The sequence below is a fragment of the Primulina eburnea genome, chromosome 3 (assembly GCF_022965805.1).
Source record: "Primulina eburnea isolate SZY01 chromosome 3, ASM2296580v1, whole genome shotgun sequence".
In the NCBI taxonomy this organism is placed as follows: domain Eukaryota; kingdom Viridiplantae; phylum Streptophyta; class Magnoliopsida; order Lamiales; family Gesneriaceae; genus Primulina; species Primulina eburnea.
Genome location: NC_133103.1, coordinates 9,818,984 through 9,841,946, shown reverse-complemented (window position 1 = coordinate 9,841,946; position 22,963 = coordinate 9,818,984). Strand labels below are relative to the sequence as shown.

The 22,963-nt window shown below is 35.0% G+C and overlaps 3 protein-coding genes and 1 non-coding gene across 7 annotated transcripts; 2 read left to right on the top strand and 2 right to left on the bottom strand.

Moving 5' to 3' along the window:
• Positions 1 to 649: 649 nt before the first annotated feature.
• LOC140826179 (expansin-A6-like) lies at positions 650 to 2,448 on the top strand. The gene is made up of 3 exons (XM_073188349.1): positions 650 to 902; positions 979 to 1,303; positions 1,879 to 2,448. Exons 1-3 carry the CDS (start codon positions 749 to 751, stop codon positions 2,186 to 2,188), a joined length of 789 nt encoding a protein of 262 aa, XP_073044450.1. The 5' UTR covers positions 650 to 748; the 3' UTR covers positions 2,189 to 2,448.
• A 5,008-nt stretch (positions 2,449 to 7,456) lies between these two features.
• TRNAK-UUU (transfer RNA lysine (anticodon UUU)) lies at positions 7,457 to 7,529 on the bottom strand. Its single transcript has one exon. It is a non-coding gene; the product is annotated as a tRNA-Lys (tRNA).
• A 4,409-nt stretch (positions 7,530 to 11,938) lies between these two features.
• On the top strand, positions 11,939 to 14,361 carry LOC140826178 (transcription factor AS1). 4 transcript variants are annotated; one of them, XM_073188347.1, is made up of 3 exons: positions 12,007 to 12,024; positions 12,121 to 12,185; positions 12,974 to 14,361. In XM_073188347.1, the coding sequence occupies exon 3, from the start codon at positions 12,992 to 12,994 to the stop codon at positions 14,072 to 14,074; it is 1,083 nt and encodes a 360-aa protein (XP_073044448.1). In that variant the 5' UTR covers positions 12,007 to 12,024; positions 12,121 to 12,185; positions 12,974 to 12,991; the 3' UTR covers positions 14,075 to 14,361. The 4 variants fall into 4 exon arrangements, with proteins under 4 accessions (XP_073044446.1, XP_073044448.1, XP_073044449.1 ...); XM_073188348.1 differs by having other exon boundaries at positions 12,008 to 12,024; positions 12,998 to 14,361; XM_073188345.1 differs by having other exon boundaries at positions 11,939 to 12,024; positions 12,121 to 14,361.
• Positions 14,362 to 14,816: 455 nt separating this feature from the next.
• On the bottom strand, positions 14,817 to 21,933 carry LOC140826177 (transcription factor MYB3R-3-like). The gene is made up of 8 exons (XM_073188344.1): positions 21,712 to 21,933; positions 20,207 to 20,258; positions 20,009 to 20,066; positions 19,043 to 19,137; positions 18,829 to 18,932; positions 17,948 to 18,076; positions 15,996 to 17,074; positions 14,817 to 15,204 (listed from the first exon to the last, which is right to left on the bottom strand). Exons 1-8 carry the CDS (start codon positions 21,864 to 21,866, stop codon positions 15,185 to 15,187), a joined length of 1,692 nt encoding a protein of 563 aa, XP_073044445.1. The 5' UTR covers positions 21,867 to 21,933; the 3' UTR covers positions 14,817 to 15,184.
• Positions 21,934 to 22,963: the final 1,030 nt, after the last annotated feature.

The window sequence follows — 22,963 nt, the reverse complement described above, 5'->3', positions numbered from 1 at the left end:
ACTTATTGAAGAGATTTTTATAGAAAATACAGGACATGAATAGTCTATATATTATGCTGAGAACTTGTCGGATCATGTGCGCGCAATATTAAATTAAAAAAAATAAACATGTACGTTTTGTGTCGTAATAAACTGTGAAAAATTTTGATTTTGTGAGTTTTAATTACATATTCAGAGCTTCATGAAATCGTTTCTTGGGAGAAGCTGATTTCATTTTCGATGGAAAACGATCCATAGTGTCAAATGAATATCGAGTGAAAGTGGAGTCAAAATTGAATAGTTTTCCTCAAGTAAAATTCATTGAACTTATTTATCATAAAGACATCATAAGAAAAAAAATAAAGTATTTAATATAGTTTAAGTATGATCATAATATCTAAGATTTATTAAATATATTTTACCTGGACGTGATCTATAAACGTAGATTTTGTTGGATTGAACCAAGTAAAAATGACAATGTTATTGTGTTTTTTATTTTATTATTTATTTACTTGATAAACAATAAAGAAGTACGAAAACACAATTTCATCACCAAGTATTAAAATAAAATTGAACTTTAATAAAATATACATGGAGAATGGTTGAAGAAAATAGTAAAAAGGGGCGCATTAATTGGGGGTGGGGGAATAATTACGGGGCTTCTACCCTTCGGGCAACTCTACCAGTACCAGTAGCCCCCCAACCTCCATAAGTATCCCTCCATCCTCCTCCCCCACTACTCACTCCAACCACAGATTCACGAATCCAAATGGCTGCTGGATTCAAGCTGCTACTCTGTATTTCCAGTACCCTCTGTTTTTTTGCATCTGTTCAGGCCAGAATCCCCGGCGTCTACGCCGGCGGCCCTTGGCAAGCTGCCCATGCAACGTTCTACGGCGGCAGTGACGCCTCCGGCACAATGGGTACCTCTCCTTCATATTAAAATGGTTCAATTAACTCTAGCTTGTGCCTTTTTTTAATAATGTATTGGTTGTTTAGGTGGTGCTTGTGGGTACGGGAATTTGTACAGCCAAGGGTACGGCGTGAACACGGCGGCACTAAGCACCGCGCTGTTCAACAAGGGGCTGAGTTGCGGGGCGTGTTTTGAGATAAAATGCGACGCAGCCCAGGCCCCAAGGTGGTGCAACCCCGGGAACCCGTCCATTTTCGTGACGGCCACCAATTTCTGCCCGCCGAATTTCGCGCTGCCCAATGATAATGGCGGATGGTGCAATCCTCCTAGGACACATTTCGATCTCGCCATGCCCATGTTCCTCAAAATTGCGCAGTACCGCGCCGGAATCGTTCCCGTCCACTTCCACCGGTAACAAATATTATCTCATGTTTATATATGCTGAATGCTGAAGTTGCTAAAGATCGCTAATGGAATTTTTTGTTTACAAAAATGTGCTTATCATTGAAACTTCTCTACCATAATATTTTTTCAATTATGAGCTCTTATAATCCAAAATTAAGTTTTTTCACAAATTCAAATTGTTATTTTAATTATTCAGATTAAACTAGAAAACAGGTGAATAAATATTTAATATTTCATTATATAGAATAATGACTTTCTTTCAAAAAATGGTAATTATAAATTAATTTTATATACCAAAATGTACTTAGCTATCAATTTTCAGCACCCATATGAAAATTTTAACTACTTCATATAAAATTAGATCATTAAAATATGTGAATATGTGCCAAAAGACCATAATAACAAAATCAGCTCTCTCTATATATATTTTTGCTTAAACATGCATGATATCATACAACTCTCCCTTAATTTTTATGTTGTTCGACAAGTAAATATCGAATATGTGTATAAAATAGATCAGGATTTCATTCCGAAATCACGACAGGATTAAGCTAATTTTGGTGACTGTTCTTGAATCACAGGGTGCCTTGCAGAAAGCAAGGAGGGATCAGATTCACGATCAACGGCTTCCGTTTCTTCAACCTGGTTCTTGTGACCAACGTCGCCGGCGCCGGCGACATCGTCCGCGTGAGTGTCAAAGGCACCAGGACCCAGTGGATAGACATGAGCCGCAACTGGGGCCAGAATTGGCAGTCGAACTCCAACCTCGTGGGCCAGGCCTTATCTTTCCGAGTCACGGCCAGCGACCGCCGCACGTCGACCTCCATGAACTTGGCTCCGGCCAACTGGCAGTTCGGGCAGACTTTCATGGCCAAAAACTTCAGGGTCTGAGGTTACTGGGAAAACTTCGAGTCATTGATGATCTAAAGACTAAAGTAGCTCAAGAGATTGTTACAGAATTAGAAAAACAAAACCTGTGTGTTTTTTTTTTGGTTTTGATCTATTTTCTGGTTAAAAACCTCGACACATGTGGGAGCTGAGAAGATGTAGCCCACGCGCGGTCTAATTATATTGTGAAATGTCACATTATAGTATACATATCCAAACTTCTGTGAAACCATCTGTACTTTAATAATTATTTTTTATTTCAACTTTTTAAAATATAGAATTTGTTATTAGTTTATATATTTGAGTAATCATAATAGAATAGAAGTTTTACACCGGGAAATCATGTATTACTTGTAGCGCATACTTGTGGACAGCTATTTGAGCATGGTTGATTTCTATGGCTCAAAATTGGAGATGTAGTAAACAAGAAGTTGATATAATTCAACTTGGGAAAATAGTTTTTCTTTTTTAACTTCTGTAATTTAGGTTTTACTCATTTAACAAGCGAAATTTAGATTTTGATGTGCTAAATTCTATTTTATAATTATTTTGGTATAATTCTTAAGAGCAGTTCTCAATATCATGTCGATATTTTCCGATATCATGTGCTTAGATAAAATAGAAATAAAAATTGAATTTATCGTATCAAAACAAAAGGTCGAGTTTTCAATGGAGCAAAACTCAAAATGAAACATTTTTTATGGTACAAATTAGTAGAACAAAAGGTTTATTTTCTTATTAAAATTTTATAAACAGGAAAATAAATTCAGAAAAAAGTTAAAATTACATGTTTTGATTCGTGAAACTGAAAACTTAAAATTATAATTTTTTTAAATGATTGAAATGTGAATTTTAATCCGTCGCTTTTATATATTATTTTAGAAAAATAAAACATTTTATATTTGGAAAAATAAAATGCCTATTTATTTAGAAAAATAATAAAATCCAATAATTTTTTAATAAAAAAGGTCAATATAGAAAATGATGACCAAATGTAGATAATAGTATATAGATTAATCAGACACAATGTAGGAGACTCGACGTATACCGTTCACCACAAACTAAACAAATATCGGGACCGATTTGATCATAACACTTATGCATGATATTTATAATGATATTATTTAAATATTTTAAATCGTCCAATAGTTTAAGAGCTACTATTCCACCGCTCTATTATCATCATATCAATTTTATATTAATTCTAATAATTGCATCAACTCAAAATTAAACATTTGATTTTAGCTTTCATATCGATTATAAAATCAATAATTATTTTTATGTAAAACATTTAACTGATGATAACGATATAATGTAGATAAAATAATTTAAACCACATCGTGATCCAAATAATATTGTTTGGGTCTCTCTTATGATTTTGAAAATTATGGCTCCCCAATAAATAATTTTGGTAAATGTAAATCCTAGATATACAAAAGTCTATACAATAATAATAATTTTTTTAAAAAAGAAGATTAATGTCTACTGATGGTGAAATAAATTAAAAAGGAAAAGTGTTCAAATTCTTCATAATAAGAATAGTAAAAAAAGTAGTTTATGATGTAAAAAATATATACGAGCTAATTGTAGAAGCGAAAATATGGAGATTTTCTATTTTGAGTTATTTTTAATGTTTATTTTTTCAGTAAAATAAAAATATTTCATAAAAAAATCCATAAACATCTATGCTATTAATTAAGAGACACCCAAATGCTATTAATTAAGAGACACCCTAATACTTAACTAAATTTAGGTGAAGTATATTTACTTCCAAAATTAATCATTACATATTTGAGAGTATGTCTCTTGTGAGAGGGTCTCATAAATCTTTATATGTGAGACGCGTTAACCCTATCGATATTCACAATAAAAAGTAACTCTTATCATAAAAAAATAATAATATTTCATGAATGATCCAAATAAGATATTCGTCTCACAAAATACGATCCGTGAGACAGTCTCACACAAGTTTTTGCACACATATGGTTATAATGTATATAATTTTGTTCTTCAATTAATTTTTTTTTAAAATTATGGTGTTTTATTTATTAAATTATAATTTGTTTATATTTTTATTATAATAAAACGTTGTTAAATTTTCATGGTTTTTAATTATAAAAAAAATCATTATCTAAATCTAATGTTATTTCATATCATGACTAAATTTGAGGGGAAAAAAAAGGTGCAATGCATAATATTCATGTATTATATTACTCACACAACAACGTTGGTGCCCCACCGACCTTGGATTATGCATGACTAACGTCACGAGTGCATCCATTCACCACTTTAAATTTGTGAAAATCCTCCCAACCTTTTGTATCACAAGAATGGTAAAAACAATCCCACAGTTTTGTGCTTGATTCCGTTTTCCATTTTGGGCAATAGAAAGATCTCCCACGCCGGATGTCCCAAGAATCTTTAACCCATTTCCCATTACCAAAAATAAAATCCCAACAGATTCTGGCATGATCCATAGCTTCATCAAAAGACTACGGCAGATTGCATGGAAACTGAAAAGTTTGATTTGGGGTCATACCATTAATCGAGATTCATTGCCACGCCATTGTGATTCCATTTCTATTAAATAATTTCCAATTCACTCGAGATATTAAATATACTAAACTAGTATACCTAGATCTTGTATGATCGGTTCGTTTCAGATTTCGTTAAACACCAAACATGGTTAAATTATTGGCCGAAATGGGATCGATTCAAACTTTTTCAACAACAATTTCCAGCTAGCATTAGATTGATTCAAACCATTTTGTTACTGAATTAAATCGCTAGATTTATTCGCCTACAGCACTTAAATTCATGCTTTTTATTAATTACAACAAAATTGGACCAAAGATAAACTTGTGGACGTGCAGAATTTCATGTGCTTCTTCACTGGCAACGAGGAGTTGTCGTGCGCACATACTGCCGCACTCCTTTTCAACCACTTCTTTTAATATACTCCCACTCATTTGGTTGCCCCCATTTAATTTTCCTTTAAATAAGCCAATAAAATCCTATTTCCCGTTTCTTAAAATTATATTTTCAAATACATAAATTTATATCATAAATGCAATTATGGAAATATATATTCTTCTAAAAACAATTAAGGGTCAATGATAATACATATAACAATCTAGAAAGATAGGGCCCTATCCCAATGATACATCTAAGTCTGCGTTTGGTTCGGGTGATTAGGAGGGATTGATTATTTTATCCTACCTAGTCAGTCGTTTGGTTCGAATCCTTCCTATTTTCCAATTTCACCCTTCTCCTATATCCAAACTCACCACTACTTCCCGCCATGACCGCCGCCACCGGCCACCGCCCGCCGCCGCCCGTCGCCGGAAGACCACCCACCGCCGACGTCGCCGCCGCCACCCACCGCCGACATCGACGGCCGCCAGACCACCCACCGGCAGCGTCGCCGGCCGTCGCCGCCAGACCACCCACCGCCGGCGTCGTCGTCGGACCGCCGCCGCCGAACTGCCGGCGTCGCCGCCGGAGTGGAAGAAAAAAAAAAGAAGGGGCAATTTTGTCCTTTCATCAAAAAATTCAAAATTATCCCACACTTAAAAATCATACCAAACATAACACCATATAATACATTCCTACAACAATCATTTTCTTTATCATTTACTTACTAATCATTAGTTTATTTTATCATCCAAACCAAACGCAGCCTAAGAGTATCATCTCATTACTCCATAGCCGGAGCTCAACGACTTTGTTCAATCTCAACATAGAAATCTTTTACCTATTTATATGGATTGGTTTTCTTTACCACAATATCACATATCTATATTCATAAGGCTGGTCAATCTGATCCATACTCAAATTTACACCATATTTTTTGCAACATAACTAACAAAAAATGATATTTTGTAGTGAAAAATAATATTTTTAACATAAAAATAATAAATTTCATGGTCAGATCGAGTCGAATGAGAAATCCGTCTCTCAAAACTGATCAATTTGAGAGTTTTAGTGATTTATTTGTACGTGGTGGATATGAATAAATTTTTGGAAAGGCTTTCTTTTTAATAAATTTGAAACGCTTTGTTTTTTTGAAATGATATTCGAGTCAAGAATCATCAATACTATCGGCAACTCAACAACTTACAATGCTCATAAAATCCATATTTATTGAGCATTCAAATTCACCATCTGGTCAAGAGTAGGTCCTATGTATGTATCCGCACCCAACATTGCTGCTTTTGAATTTAGATCACTGTTGTTTCTTTGTGGACCGTAGATTCTTAACAATATACCGTTAATCGCCACTTGATGAAGTTGTTGCGTCACATTCACCATCAAAATCAATACAAATAAATTTGGTAGTATTGTGGAAGAATAATTAGAAATTTAATTCACTATTATAGCTTATTAGTTAGTACTAACAACGTTAATGCTGATGCAACTTGCCATCTCTCTTGGAATCTAATCACACAAACTCGGTTGTTTCGATGCTATATGTGGGGCACTACCCCACATGATTCATGATTTGGATGGATCTCATGTATGTGTGGTTAAATTTGGGCCTTTGATGTATGCGTGGTTAAATTTGGGCCCTTGATTCTATCATGGGTAGTGTCTCTACATATAGGATGAAATCAACCCACAAACTCAACGAGAACATTAATGTTATGGTAGCCGATTCTAGGTAGCTATTTTTCTCAAGAATGGAGATGGAAACGAGAGAAGAAGAGCAAGAAAAACAGATAATTTTATTTACAGGAATTTAATTAATACGATAAATAGGCAGGGACAAACCATTTTATTTAAAAAGTTAATTTCTGGGACAGTAAAAAATTATAATCTCCTGCGGCCATGTCAAATACGGAAATAGGTTTACGTGGTCGGAGTTAAATTGTTTATACATAATATAAAAAGTTTATGCAATTTATCCAAAGATGCAAGACAAAAAATTGTTGGGATCGATGGCAAGGCATTGTTATGATTGTTGGACGAGTATTTGATAATGGTCTAAAATTAATAAATGAACAAAAATTTGTTTCGTATGAAAGAAGTACAACAAAAATTTGTATGAGACAGTCTCACAAGAAACTTTCTCAATATGTACGAAATTGGTATATAATTTTTGTAAAATATAAAATGAACATTTAAAATGTATTGAGTCGGTAGACAAAAATTAGTATTAATAAAAATAAAACTTGTAAAGCCCAACAAAAGAGCATTGAAGGTTAAAAAAGCCCATGCAAGGGGACTGAGAAGGCCGGGCCCAATTTGAAGCAACAAGTTTAAAAAAAAGAACGCCGTCTGTGGGAATCGAACCCACGACCACGTGGTTAAAAGCCACGCGCTCTACCAGCTGAGCTAAGACGGCTTTTGAAATACATCGTATATCGTTTTTATAAAACGCTTTAATACATAGTTTTATTTGCGAAGAAACATATAAAAAGATGCAAAATCACGATATATGATAATAGATTAAAAAACTAATATAATATCTAAGTCTAAAATTTAAATATATTTTTATATTTCATATGATGAATGTAAGAATTAATTGCATAAAACTTCGCTTCAATCAACTACTTGTGAAATACTATAATTTGATTTTGTTATTTGATTATTTGAAAATGGAATGAAAAACAATCTGAAGCAAAATATATGCTCAAAAGATTAGAAATTGAGTTCTGTTGCCCAATATGAAGATTTATAACAGCCCACAAAAACAGACTTAACATAAAACAGACACAAAAGCATGCTCATATATCACAAAACAATCATAATTCAAACGATAGACCGTATAAAAACCAAGAAATAATACACAACAAATCTATTTATTCATTTTTTGGGAAAAAATCTACGTTTTCTTACTTAAAGGTAAAGATTTCCAGTGAGAGGTTACCTTGATATCACAACCTTAAGATTAAATGTGTACGTAAGTCATATTATAAGATGATTGAATTCCCACAACTACATTACGCCCAAAATAATGTGAAATCGATTCGAATGAATCATCATATAGGCTAAATTATCTCCTCACCAGTCTTTCTACTCATCGAGGTTCCAACCCGATATATTACAAGATTGACTCGAGTGACCGTTTTGGTAGCCATTCATGTATAGAGAAGAAGTTGATTGTTTGTGTCTATATAGTACCGTGGCGACAAAAGATATGACGCTTGTTACAATATATAATATGTGATGAACCACGTTTCATTTCATTTTCATTTTACAATATATATATATATATATATATATTATTACAGTGAGATTCTTAATTTGGAAGCTCAGAAACAAATCCGGGTCAAAAGGAGGACCCGATTCTGCCCAAAAGATGATCCACGGATCCCCATAAGATCCAAAACCTGCTACACTTGTCCACTGCACCCTTTTTTACTGCTTCACCACTGTTTTACCGGCCTCCGTGAAATTTCCTCAAACAAAGATGAAAACTTTTTGGAGAACCCGTATATTATATAATATAATCAGAAAGAAAGCGGGTAATGTGGAATAATTGAGCTGTTTGGTTGTGACCACAAAACAAAAAAGCTGGGGTCTGATGGGAACAGATCAAATCAAGAATCCCCCTCAATTTTACAATACGTTTGACATGTCCACATCAACAATTCCCTTTACCAAATATGCCCTCGACCGATTTTCCCTTCTTTTTTAAATGTCCTGCCAAGATACCTACCGGTATATTAAATTTTGAATAAATAATATAAGAGTAGGTTTTTTGTAAGACTGATCTCACGAATTTTTATATGTGAGACGAGTTAATCATATCGATATTCATAATATAAAGTAATACTCTTAGCATAAAAAGTAATACTTTTTTATGGATGATCCAAATAAAAGATCTGTCTCACAAAATACGACTCATGAGACCATTTCACACAATTTTTTTTTACCATAAACAATGAATTTACGTAGGAAACCAACATTTGATTATCCTTTGAATTGTCCTAAGAGGATTTCCAAGAGATCAGATACATTTTTCATGTGTGAAGCCCACAAGTTTTTTTTTTTTTTACCCTCTTTATCCCTTATACGAATCATAATTTTTTGATTTAATAAAATATAAGATTAATCCATCACAAAATATGAGAAATTCACATTATATGAGATTGCACTTGAATGGAACAATTTGAATTCGAAGAAAGATCTTTGGTGTATTAAATACATCGTAATTATCATTACATCTACATAAATGAAATCAAGTGATCAAATTTCTGGATCCAAATACTCGATAGGGGTACAATTGAAATAGAGTGAGTCTCATGTGAGACCGTCTCACGGATCATAATCTGTGAGACGGGTCAACCCTACTCATATTCACGATAAAAAGTAATACTCTTAACATAAAAAGTAATACTTTTTCATAGGTGACCCAAATAAGAGATCCGTCTCACTAATACGACTCGTGAGACCGTCTCACACAAATTTTTGTCATTGAACAATGACAACAATCGACTTCTCGAAAATATGGGATGCATCCCTCGTATATATCTTACAACTGATCCATATATAATTCAAGCGTGTTAAGTGTAAATCCATGAGAAGCGTGGGCTTCGGCTTGTAAAAGGTTATTCCTTTATCCAACCAAATCTTCTTTATTCCCCTTCATCTCATCCAAGAATCGAGATTGTCTGTTGTTTCCACTCAGTCACCACCGGCTGTACAGTAGCTGCATGCTGCACCACAGTAAAATGGGCAGATATTTTTTTTTTAAATGTTCACCCATGAGACAGTTCAATGCTCCAAGAAAGTTAAAAAGGGTTGTTATTTATTGTGAAAAAATAGTGGGTATTTTCTGATGCGATCACATTGGATTTTCTGGGAGAAATTGGGGCAGTGGTTGGTGAAAAAGAGGTGAATAATGGGGCGTACTATTTTTACTTTATAATTCTTTGGTATAAAAAAGAGAAGAGGGAAAAAACAGACGTAACGTATCACTGACAATACTGAAGGTGGGACGAGTTGTGGGCAGTAAAGGTCGCGTCTTTATCAAATTCGTCTCCTTGTGCCGTGAAAAACCCGGCCTATAGTCTCCCCACACCGCCCCATCTGCCCTATTTTCCCCTTATTAACTATACATATATATTAACTATATCGGTTGTCTTTTTTATTCATGCCCAAGATTTTTTCTTTATCATGCACAGGTTTTGGTGCATCCGTAGTTTTGTTATACAAAAACTCACAATTGAAAATCATTTTTAAAAGTGTGTAAAATTTATGATTTTTTTATAGATTTTTTGTGATTGATTGTAGTATTTTAGAGAGTAAATATGACATGGGAATTGTATCAAGGCAAAAACTTGTGTGAGACGATCTCACGGGTCGTATTTGTGAGACATATCTCTTATTTGGGTCATCCATGAAAAAATATTATTTTTTATGCTAAAAATATTACTTTTTAATGTGAATATAAGTAAGGTTGACCCGTCTCACATATTAGGATCTGTGACATGGTATCACATGAGACTCTTGTATCAAACAGGGGTAAAAGAGTTAACTGAATGATGACGCTATACGATGACATCAACTTTAATATTTTGTAATGTATATATAGTACAGTTGTATTAGTGAACCAAACGATCGATGTGCCATTGTACATGAGGCAACTGTTTAAGAGGATAAAATCAACTTTATTTAGGGAAAAAAATTACAATTTCAGTCAATATATTTGTCTTTTTATTATTTAATTCTGTGTGTCGAATTTAAGTTTTAATATAGTATCTTTTTTAATTTTTTTTTTCAATTAACGTATGAATCAGTGTCATATTAGCGCCTATGTCAGGAGACAGAGTAAAAGTGAAAAAAAAAAACAAAGACACCAGATTAAAATTCAAATTTGGCAACATAGATGAATAAAAACACAAGAGACAAACCTAAAAGATTGAAATTACAATGTCTTTATTTATAGTTAAAATTTTAAAAATAAAAAGTCTCAACTTTTGTTACAGTGGTGGAGTCTGAGAAAATCCCAATATTTAAAGGATAATACGCAATTTCCAAGTGGTGGTGGGGTGTGTGGCTTTAGCACAGTATGTGTTTGATGAATGGGTGTCACAGTTGTTGCAAGAAAGTGGAAATACAACAGGGCTGGAAATGGCTAAAGTAAGCAGTGTGTTACTGTTTCCCATCCCCTATGTAAGTAAAATTTGACATGACCATGATAGTTGCAAATAACTAGGTGGATTGCTGGGATTTGGGAAGGGAGTGGGTCTCTTGCGAGACAGCTTCAGAAATTTTTATCCGTGAGATAATTCAACCCTATCGATATTCACAATAAAAAAGTAATAACATAAAAAATAATATTTTTTCATGAATGACCTAAATAAGAGATTCGTCTAACAAAATACGATCTTGAGACCGTCTCAAACAAGTTTTTGCCTTGGGAAGATTATAAAATTTTCAATGAATAAAAACAGAAAGTTTTAAAATTGCAACATTAATAATTTATTACAAATCTAAAAAATTCTATTATAATGAAAATGAACTCGTTATCAATTAGTGAGTCGTATACTCAAATAAAATATTCACACTTTCTATTCGACATTTATATACCCATTTTATCTATCCATGTGTATTATCTCACAGCAAGATTAGACGTATAATATATCCATTTTTTCAAATGTAACTGGTATAATAATTTGATTACGATTTAAAAGTTTTGATTAGAGTAGATAATGAAATATTATATCTGATTGAATTAAGTAATACATATAATACTGTATTTATTTAACTATAATATTGTATTGTGTACCTTATTTGGTCAGACACAAGTGGAGAGTAAACGTCAGCACATTCCTTTTACTACGTCAGAATCACCACTGGAGAAGGGGCGCATTATGAAAAAGCTCACTTGGGTAATCTTTGTTCACTTCCGTATAACCTTTCTTTTCCAAATCCCCATTCTCTAATCCTTAGAGAAACTAAGGAACTTTGCTCTTTTGTATTTAAAGGTAGCGGATATCATTAGAAACTAAGAAATGGGCTATGGGGAAAACCTGGTTTCTCGAGCATTAGAGTAAGCTTTTTCTTTCTTTCTTATTAAAGTTGTCTTTCATATTCAATCATCTGTTTTTACTGTAAAGATACAAACTTTGGTGCCCCTTTTCTGGTTTTTGCTGACCTTGTTATCTTCGTTTGCACTATGATATTTGCACTCTCTATATGCTACATTTTGAACCTGTTGGTTGAGAGAAATGAACTGCCAATTAAGTTTCTTGCTGTGTCTGGTCTAAATTGCTTAACTAGGAGCTGATTCTTGTTTTCTTTCGATTTTTTTAGTTCTTTTTGGCATCATATATTTTGACTAAAATGTTATGATCTTATCTACCATATGCAGCCATTTGCTGAATTTAAAAATCTTATTTGCTGCTTCATGTATTAATTTCTTCCCTAGATCTGGCACTATTTTGGCAGGCCTTTAAAGTCTCTATAGTGCCTTCTTTGCCAGCTATGTTTTGCTTCTGATTTGAAAGCCCTATTGAGTTTTAGGGTTTAAAAGGCTTTTTACAAGCCAGCTTCCCGGTGGTTTCTCCAATACATAAAAAAATCTTGTTAGTGTTCAGTACTATAATAGTCTTTGAATGCTTTTTGTTGAGTTACTGTAGTTGGTGCAATTCAGTTACTTTTCAAATATCTAACACCCTTTTCTGCAAATTCTTTTTTTAATGTTTGCTGAAATGGATTTTGTAAGTTTGAACCGAAAGTATGTTTAGTTGCATCCCCTCTACAAATTCTGGAGACTGGCCTGATCGAAGTTCAGGCCAGATTTTCATTTTTATTGCACTTGGATGTGCTGATGAACAGAGGCGTTTGTTCGGGGAAATGAAGGAAAGGCAGCGGTGGCGACCTGAAGAGGATGCTTTGTTGCGTGGTTACGTTAAGCAACATGGCCCCAGAGATTGGCACCTTTTGCCAGAGCGCATGAACAAACCTCTGAACAGGGATTCCAAATCCTGCTTAGAAAGGTGGAAGAACTATCTCAAACCCGGGATCAAAAAAGGTTCCCTGACCGAAGAGGAGCAACGTCTTGTTATACATCTTCAATCTAAACACGGCAATAAATGGAAAAAAATTGCGGCTGAAGTTCCGGGGCGTACTGCCAAGAGACTTGGAAAGTGGTGGGAAGTTTTCAAAGAAAAACAACAGCGGGAACAGAAGGAGAACAACAAGATTATCGAACCCATTGAAGAGGGCAAATACGACCGTATACTGGAGACCTTTGCAGAAAAGCTTGTAAAAGAACGAGCCACTGCCACCTTAGGGATTAAAATGGCAACTTCAAATGGTGGTTTTCTTCATACGGATCCACCCGCACCTTCTGCAGCACTGCCGCCGTGGCTTGCTAGTTCTAGCATGAACACTTCCGCAAGACCACCATCCCCATCTGTAACTTTAAGTCTCTCCCCCTCGACTATTACACCCACACCACCAATACCATGGTTGCAAACTGAGAGATTATCCGATAACAATACCCCCTCACATGGTATAAGCAATATGCCCTGTCTTGGGATAGCTCCTCTATCTGGCGAGAATCCATTACTTGCCGAACTCATGGAATGCTGCAGAGATTTAGATGAAGGGCATCATGCTTGGGCGGCGCATAAGAAAGAAGCAGCCTGGAGATTGAAGAGGGTGGAGTTGCAGTTGGAATCGGAGAAAGCATGCCGAAGGAGGGAGAAAATGGAGGATATAGAGGCAAAAGTGAAAGCACTTAGGGAAGAACAGAAAGCGGCTCTTGACCGGATTGAATCTGAATATAGAGAACAGCTAGCAAAATTGAGGAGGGAAGCCGAAGTGAAAGAGCAAAAGTTGGCTGAGCAGTGGGTTACAAAGCACTCGCGGCTCACTAACTTTCTCAAACAGATGGGGTGTCGATCAATCGCCACAGAGCATAATGGCCGATGAAGTTTATTTTGGTTTCGTGAATTTGGCTTAATTGTGCTCATCCGGTTCACCTACACACTTATTGAGCTTTAATAACTCCATGTTCATTTCGATAATTTAAGAGGCCAACCACTGTATCAGGTTGAACCACATGATCAGGACTTGAATTTCATCAACATGACTAGATTATTTCTGTTACTTTATAGATGAGTCTTGTAAACGTGTACTATGTTTTGAACTTTGGGAAGGACTGTAAAGGGTTGATGTTTGCTGTCGCTAAGAATATGAAAAGATGATTTATGGTTTTATGCTTGGAATACACGCAACCACATATACTGGTACACAACTTTAGACTTGATGGATCCTAAAATAACATATGATATGAAGTTCTTCCAGTATTGAGTTTTGTCAAAACTTCAAAATTGAGTCAAAATCAATCGAATGCTGCTTGAAATTCAGCAGTTGAACTTATTTTTGTTTTGCATTTGAAGAGATCCTCAGACATGACATGGTCTACGAGTCAACGGAGTCACCACAGTGCCAAAACTACAAATCCACACAAAACTTCGTTCTGGTGGTATCATTGGAGTTGCTTATCGCAATCCATCCAATCTTTTGGCCACCGTAGTAGCCAAAGACTCGCTTAGATGTCGGTCATGGTATACACATTTGAGTTTCACCCGAAAGTTAATTTAGTTTTTCGAGTTAGTTGCCAAGGAAATCCGTTAAATTTATGTTCGAGTTTAGTTTTGCTATGCAAATGCTGTAGTTCCGTTATAGGCATACTAAAATTATACAATGTAACAAACAGAATGCAACATGTGAAATTACATCCTTAAGAGAATACTGTTATATTCTACACTACAATGCCCTGAGATCATAAAGATGAACTGAACTAGTGAACTTTCATTGTTAAAAATACCAGTCCATTTTATTTCAGTGTGCAACTGAACAAATCAATATCTTGTTGACAGGAGTGTAGAGGGAATTCTTAGGAAACATCAGTAACTTAAACCTCTGATGGCCATGATGCAGACTTGCTGTTTCGAAGATAATAGAAGTCCAAGCTGAGAGGAACATTTGTTCATCTGCAGCAACCTTAGGTCCTCTTACATTCTTCTAATCTTCACTTCAGAAGCAACATTCTTTTTCTGAGAAACACAAACAAGCAGCGAAATGAAGTAAATAATTATAAATTAGACTATGAATTCAACTTATCTATGGATTCCTTTGCGGGTACGAAAAACATGATAGAATGGAAAATAAAGAATAACCACTAACTGGTTACCAAAACATTAGGAAATTGAGATTTTGAATAATTCACAGCAATCAGAACTGGCGAGAGAATCATTGGTTCATTTACAAACAGCAGCATATAGAGGAAAACATTCTAGGAAAAGGCTCTAGATGATTTGCATCATAAGAACTTTGAAAGAACACAAGTTCGAGGATTATGAAAATAATATAACCAATTCAAGAGGAAGCTCCACCTATCCTCAGGCACCAAGGGCGAGCCTTAAAGTGGAGGGGACACAAACCAAGGGCACATATAAGATACAACCGACACGAAGTCAGTATTTCTTTATTGGGGGGTCAAACTAAAATTCTGAGACAATGGGAAAATTAAAATACAAATGGGATCACCCCATCTGGTTCCATAATGCCAACCGTACATATGTAGTAGCCTTGCTCTGGAATTGAAATTCATAAACTTCTTTTGGGATCACATTATATCGAGTGCCTCATAGTGGTACTGCTCCAGTCATAAAACATTTAACTAAACAAGAAAACATATACTTCCAAGAAATTGATAATCTTAAACGAACAGAAGTAAAGGTTGTGTATGATGTATACAAGTGAAAAACACCGTGCTTTGAGGTTCATAACAAGCATAACCAATCTTGCTGGAACTACAAATAGAAAAATAAATGAAATAAATTACCTCGTCTTTGACGTGTGTAGAACTTTGTAAAAGGAGGGATTAACTTGACCATTGAGTCTTCTGATTTTGTGTCATTGTCACAATAACCTTGCTCCATGCTCTCGGCAAACTTAAGCTGCTTCCCAACAGATTTAAGGACATAATTCCTTCTGAAACTTAACCTGTATGGTGGAGATGCATCAAACGACTTGATGCTGCTTAATCCTGAATCATCACAAATACTATCCGGCCCTAAACTACCGCTTTGCAACCCTACTTCTTTTTGGGAAATATCCATGTGATTATGATCACCATGAGGTAGAATTGCTTCTCTATGCTGTGTTCCACTCTTTCTCTTTCTTAGTATGGATGGAGTATTTGGAAAACTTTTTGCCGCAAATTTCAGAATAGATTCAGGAGTTTGTAAAAATGATCTACCACCTGTTACACTTGGGGGAGTAAGAAAAGTGTTAGGTGGTATTTCTAAACTGATGTCTGAGTCAGACTGCATCAAGGAATTATTTTGAAAATTAGAATCTTGCTGGAGATAATTGTCCAAATACGGTGGCGCATAATATAGTGTTCCCTGTATTGGAAAATCATTAGGCGATGGTTCTCCAAGTGTCTGGCATCTATCAACTTCACCATATGTTCCATGTCTCTCAATCTCAGATTCTACGTTTGATTGGATAGTATCTGCTTCTGATGGGAACACCTCACTTTTAGTGAGCTGCTCAGAATTGGTAAACTTGTTCTGCCAATTAACAGTTGAGGCATCAGGATTCTTTGCCATAATCTTTGGATCGTCCTGCCAAACAACAGTTGAGGCAGTAAGATCAGGATTCTCTGTCGTTTTCCCTGTATGATCCCCCGCACCTTCAACTTTATCAATATTTGTGGGTCCTGACGAAGCTAAGGCAGTTATTTCAAATCCTTTATCTGAAACAAAATGTTCTCCAACTAAAGCTGTTCTATTGATTTCCCTGGCACCATTTTGGGTGACATGTTTAGCAACTGGAGGAAGGTTCCCAGTGGCCAGATAGAAATCTAACTTCTTCTTCAGAGAGCTGTTCCAGTGATTCTTGATTGCATTATCAGTTCTGCAAATGAAAAATCCAGCCACTATATGCTTTAGAATATCAATCGTAAACAGTACCTGAACCCTTAGTTTTGTTTATGTAAAAAGATCGTCTGGTAGACGACATGACCCACCAGGAGATGAAAAATACCATCTCAGATAGGCCTTATCCAGCCTACTCCAGGACCAGCAGTGGTAGTTTCCTTTTTGGAATCACAAATCTCAGTTACATGATTATGACTTTTCCTATTAACTTTTCGTGACTTGAATATCGAGCAGTAAAATTATGTTAAGAGGTCCGTCTTTACACATGCACTCAATGGGCCAACGTCTGTTCAAGGGAATAAATTTAAATAATATAATGGGTAAAACTTTCTGCTGTTATAGCCAAGTAAAAGGTAATCACATACTGATTCAACCAATCAATCAGAACACCAACTTGCTATGCATGTTGAACATTACAAGAAGCGGAGGCAAGAAATCAGTGACGAAGCTCATAATGATGGTGGCACAAGTAAAATATACAAAAATCTACATTTTGGCATGACAAGCTACAAATAAAAAAAGCCAATCAACCGAAACATTTGATAATCATAAAAGTTCATAGTGAATACTCCCAATACAAAAAACCCGCCTTTCTAAAATATGTTCATTTTCTGCATACATCATACTAACTTTCAAGACGAAAAATTGAAGAAAATGTTTTACATCAGCATAGTTTTTCTTTTTCGATAAAGTGGCATGGAAAATTTTAAAAAGGCTGTGAATTTAACCATAAAAGTCAAAAGGTAAAATTAATAACACACACTTGACAATATAGGCTACAATTAAGAGGGTAATCACATGAAATTCCAATCTTGCTCTTAAAAATATTACGATGGTGGAATGCTAATACCTTCCAGGTAGAAGTTTAGCTAATTCAGCCCATTTATTCCCATGAATTCGATGAGCATTAAGCAAAGAAATTTCCTCCTCCAAAGTCCAAGCCTCCTTCTTAATACGTGGATTCAAATGATTGTGCCACCTGAACATTGTCAAAGAAATGGGTTCACCTTTGTCTAGTGAATACATAAGAAAATTTGGAAGTGCAGCACATTAAGAAATCAGAGCCTCCAGAAATTGCTTGATCCACCAGATATTGCAACAAGTTTTTAAGCTTGACATAGTTAAATTTCCTAAGCTTCACTCCTCTATAATATCTTAAATTTAAAGGTAAGGAAAGTCATTCAGTATTTTATTAAAGTCTCACTCTTGGTAATAAATCACCGGGTAAGTTTCACTGTCACTCATTTTTAAAAGATCTTAACATGCTAGGCTTCAAAAATGAAATCACCTGTAGACGAAGGTGTGTGCAACTCACATGTTTTACAAGTTAAACAGATGGAGCAAATTAATAGTAGCATAACCTGCTACAAATGACTTAAATAACTTACCAGCTATATGGAACAAACATGAGGATGTGAAAGCACAAAACCAACAACTATATACAATTGGATGAACAGCTCACTTGTATCTAGATCAAAATGATAGGATCAAAAGCAGGTGATAGCTGAAACATGTAGACCAACCATACAGTTCCAAGAACAGGCCAACTGAGAGGAGGTATTTATATATTACAGCCAAAACTTATGAAAGGACATCTTTCGAGTCCTAGGTGCACAGGCTTTGGCCTTGTTTTGGTCATTCAATAATAGAATTCACAACTTTTCAAATATTCAATTATGGTGAAAGGTGAATCGATCATCAGATATTCACATCAAAATATTCAAATGTTACCTCTCACGACACTGCTTTCCAATTCGACCAGGCAATGACTTTGCTATGACTGACCATTTTGTAGGTCCATATTTAGCTACCAGTTCTGTAATTTTCTCATCCTCCTGAAAGTAATATGAGCAGTACAATTTTTGAATCACAAACGTGTAAGATCATGATAGAACATTTCAACAGCAAAGCGAGTAGTACCACAACAGAAATTTTAACTGCCGACCTCTTGAGTCCAGGGACCTTTAACAAGTTCTGGATTAAGAACTTTTTGCCATCGATGTAAGCACTGCACTTCTGATCTATTTGGAAAGAACTCGGCTGCATGAACATCAATGTGACAGGATGCATGCATTGAGAAGTAATCCAGTGGTGTGGAAGCATATCAATCATAAGACACAACGTGAATGAACATGAGTAAATTGTTGAACATCGCTACATAATTACTAAAGAGATTTACCATATTACATCTCACCTCACCGGAGGCCACGTTTGATAAAGTGTCTCGAGGATTGGATGGGTACATATCAAACTAATGTTTGTTTCTCTGGTTTCAAATATAGCCATTTTCTTCAACCAACATCTATAAATATAATAATTCAAAAAATTGTGCCTGAAATTTATTATGGGCTCAAGGATGTTGGGCCTAGATAATCAGGAAAACTCTTCTAATTCAGAAGAATGTACTAAAAGAAGAAACTTGAGTAAGGGGAGAGAAAAACAAATATATGAGGCTAGAGTTGGTTATAGGAATGGCATTCTAGAAGGTTGCTTGTTTGGTTAGCTTCGGGCTAGGGCAAGGTGAGAGAGTGACTTTCTTCTTGTATAATCATTTAATCCTTGGCTGGGTGTTTAAGTCCGATTAATTTTCTTTTTTTATAAGTCTATTTTCGGCTCTATTCTTGTTATTCCTCGTTGTTTGATTTATGTGGTAGTATAAAAAGTACACATGAATAAGAATAAGTATTTAAGTAATACAACATATGATAATTGGGAAATGAAACATATTCCTTAATTCCAACAAGCAATTACATAAATGGTTTTTCCACGGCACTAGATTATAGTAAGCAATTTATTGAAATACAACCAAATACTAAAATGGAGTTACTAAATCAGAAATCCAATTGAAAAGGCAAATAGAGATCAAAGTGCAAACTGCACCATAAAAGTGAGCAATTTTGAAAGATTATACCTATTTTCTTCCAACACTTCCCTCTGAAAGCTGTAACAGCTCTTTTTAGTGTATCATCCTGAAGAAAAATCTCCGATACATTTATTAATTGTAAGCACATTAACATCAACTTGAAGGTTGTAAATTTTTAAACAAAAAGATACATATCGCTTCATGAACTTCTGCTGATTGTTAGCTCTAATAGAAACAAATTCTTACCTCCTCTCTAGTCCAACCTCCCTTTGCTCTTCTAATTGGACCAGTAGTTCTTCTGCAAAAGAAAACATGGGGCATGAGTTTTAGGTTATCAAACCACAGTTTAGGCTTTAAAATGTAAGACACCACACAAAGCATGCAATTTACTATATGGTGTACTAAACTAACGAATAAAAGCTGTAGTCCCACGCTTGATACCAGAGTATGACCAAATCAGATACATGAGAAATAGGCTTGTAGAATTGATGGTACACAATCTTAGTAAAGCTAAATTACCGTGTAAGATTTCACTCTGTATTCAATGCTGGAGAGGCTTTATATTGGTTGATGAACATGTCTCATAAACAGTCCGTTATCATAGGTGTACTAAACTAACAAATAAAAGCAGCACTCTCGTGCTTGATACCAGAGTATGACCAAAATCAGATACATGAGAAATAGGTTGTAGAATTGATGGTACACAATCTTAGTAAAGCTAAATTACCGTGTAAGATTTCACTCTGTATTCAATGCTGGAGAGATTTTTTATTGATTGATGAACATGTCTCATAAACAGTCTGTTATCCTAGGTGTACTAAACTAACAAATAAAAGCAGCACTCTCGTGCTTGATACCAGAGTATTGACCAAAATCAGATACATGAGAAATAGGTTGTAGAATTGATGGTACACAATCTTAGTAAAGCTAAATTACCGTGTAAGATTTCACTCTGTATTCAATGCTGGAGAGGATTTTTATTGTTTAATAAATGTGTATCCTAAATAGACAGTTATCCAAGGTGATAACAGCATTGAATACAAAGAGGATTTTTATTGTTTAATAAATGTGTATCCTAAATAGACAGTTATCCAAGGTGATAATAGCATTTTGTCATCGTGACCTCTTTTTTATTAAAATTTAATTCTGATATTTTATCAATCCTATGACACGGTAAAAACTGTATATTTCTACGGGAGAGGATTCAGAAATTTCTTAAATCAGATTAAGGAGTTAAAGCTAACATCTTGAACATTCTTTCCAAAATGGGGAACTCTCAGTCTATTCACAAGAAAGCAAAGCATCGTAACCAAACTAACTTACGTGCTAAAGCTTTAGTTCAATGCGATATGTATAACCTTCCTGATATTAGCTTACATGCTAAAGATTTAGCTAAATGCGATATGTACAGCTTACCTGGTATGCATAATTATGATCACATGCAAGAAATGATGAGCGACGATTGGCAGGAAAAAACCCATTCCCAAACCCAAAAAGAGAATTATCCTTTCTTAACAACCACACTCCCTCATAGATGACCCACATAAAACATATTGGAATCATCAACAAATAAGCATTGGATAAAGAAGCACTGCAGTGATACAATAAAAAGGACGACGATAAAAGACCAAGGGATCACATTCAGAATCAGAAAACACACGAACTAAGAGTACATTTCAATGACAATATGAAAGACATAAAACAAATACGTCACTAAAACACTAAAATAGAACAAGTCATGACAGCGATACCTATGAGCTGACGAAATGCTGGTGGGACTTCTTACACTGGGTGACTTCACAGCAGTGTTGGCTGTGTTACTACTGTTCTCAGAAACTGAAGATCTTGAAGCAGCTGTAGATTGCTTATTCTCAAGGCTAAATTCATCTGGTTTCTCCTCTGCCATTTAATCCCTCAAACTCATAGCCTCTCAAACTCCCATACTTCCTAAATTCAAAACACAATAAATTTACAGCACTATCATAAACTAATCAAATCAGACAAAAGCCTTAAGCCTAAAACCAAAATTTCTCAAGCGTAAGCTAAATCCGATCTCAAAAACCAAATAACAATCCACAAAAAGCCTAAATCAGAAAAGAATAACGTAAAAACTCACCCAAAAAAAAACAAAAACTAAGATAAACATATAAATGGGCACGTCGATTAATCTAAATTCTAAACTGGCGAAAGAGATGGTCAAAATGGATCAGATGGCAAGTCCAATAAATTAGTTACAAATTCAAAGAAATTGAATTCAATTTCAGAATCTTAAAAGAACACGATAGCTAATATCACGAACAGAAAATCAATCTCAGCGAATTCTTGAGCCCAACGAAAACAGAAAAGCTACGAATTTAGAGAGAGAAATTACCAAGCTGCGGAAGACCTTTGTCCGTTGAATATGAGCGAGAAATGGAGTAAAAATATTTATATAATCTCTTTTGTATGTAACGAATACTTACGAGGCAAAGGCTTCTTAACGGCGTCAATCAACGCCGTCGATTCCAGGCTATCAAACGGAAGTGTGACTGAGACGGTTGTTGACGTTTGTCCGTTGCCCTTAGGAATGAGTTTGAACCTCAAACGGCACATTTCTTTAGTGAAGCCACTAGTTAATCTGCCAGGATTTATACAGGCCGCTGGATCAGAAATAGATGGTCCAGATTCAATGGATTTAAAGAATATTGATTATTCGGTCACCGAGTCGGATGTGATAAAGGGGGATGTGAGTGATTTCACTTGTACGACATTCGATCGGGCCGTGATCTGTGATATCTGGGTGGGTAACAGAAGACCGTTGGATTATCATGAGTAAAGCTCTAACGGCTGGGATTAATCCAACTGTATAATCTATTTAGTTAATCATTTTGAGTAGATATGCAGCCCTGATTTTGATTTGAAAAATATAATTATTTGCTCCACATTATTAAAAAAAAAAGATGAAAATATAACTTAAGAAAAATTAAATTGATCGTTGTCATAAGTTGATATGAACGTTAAAAA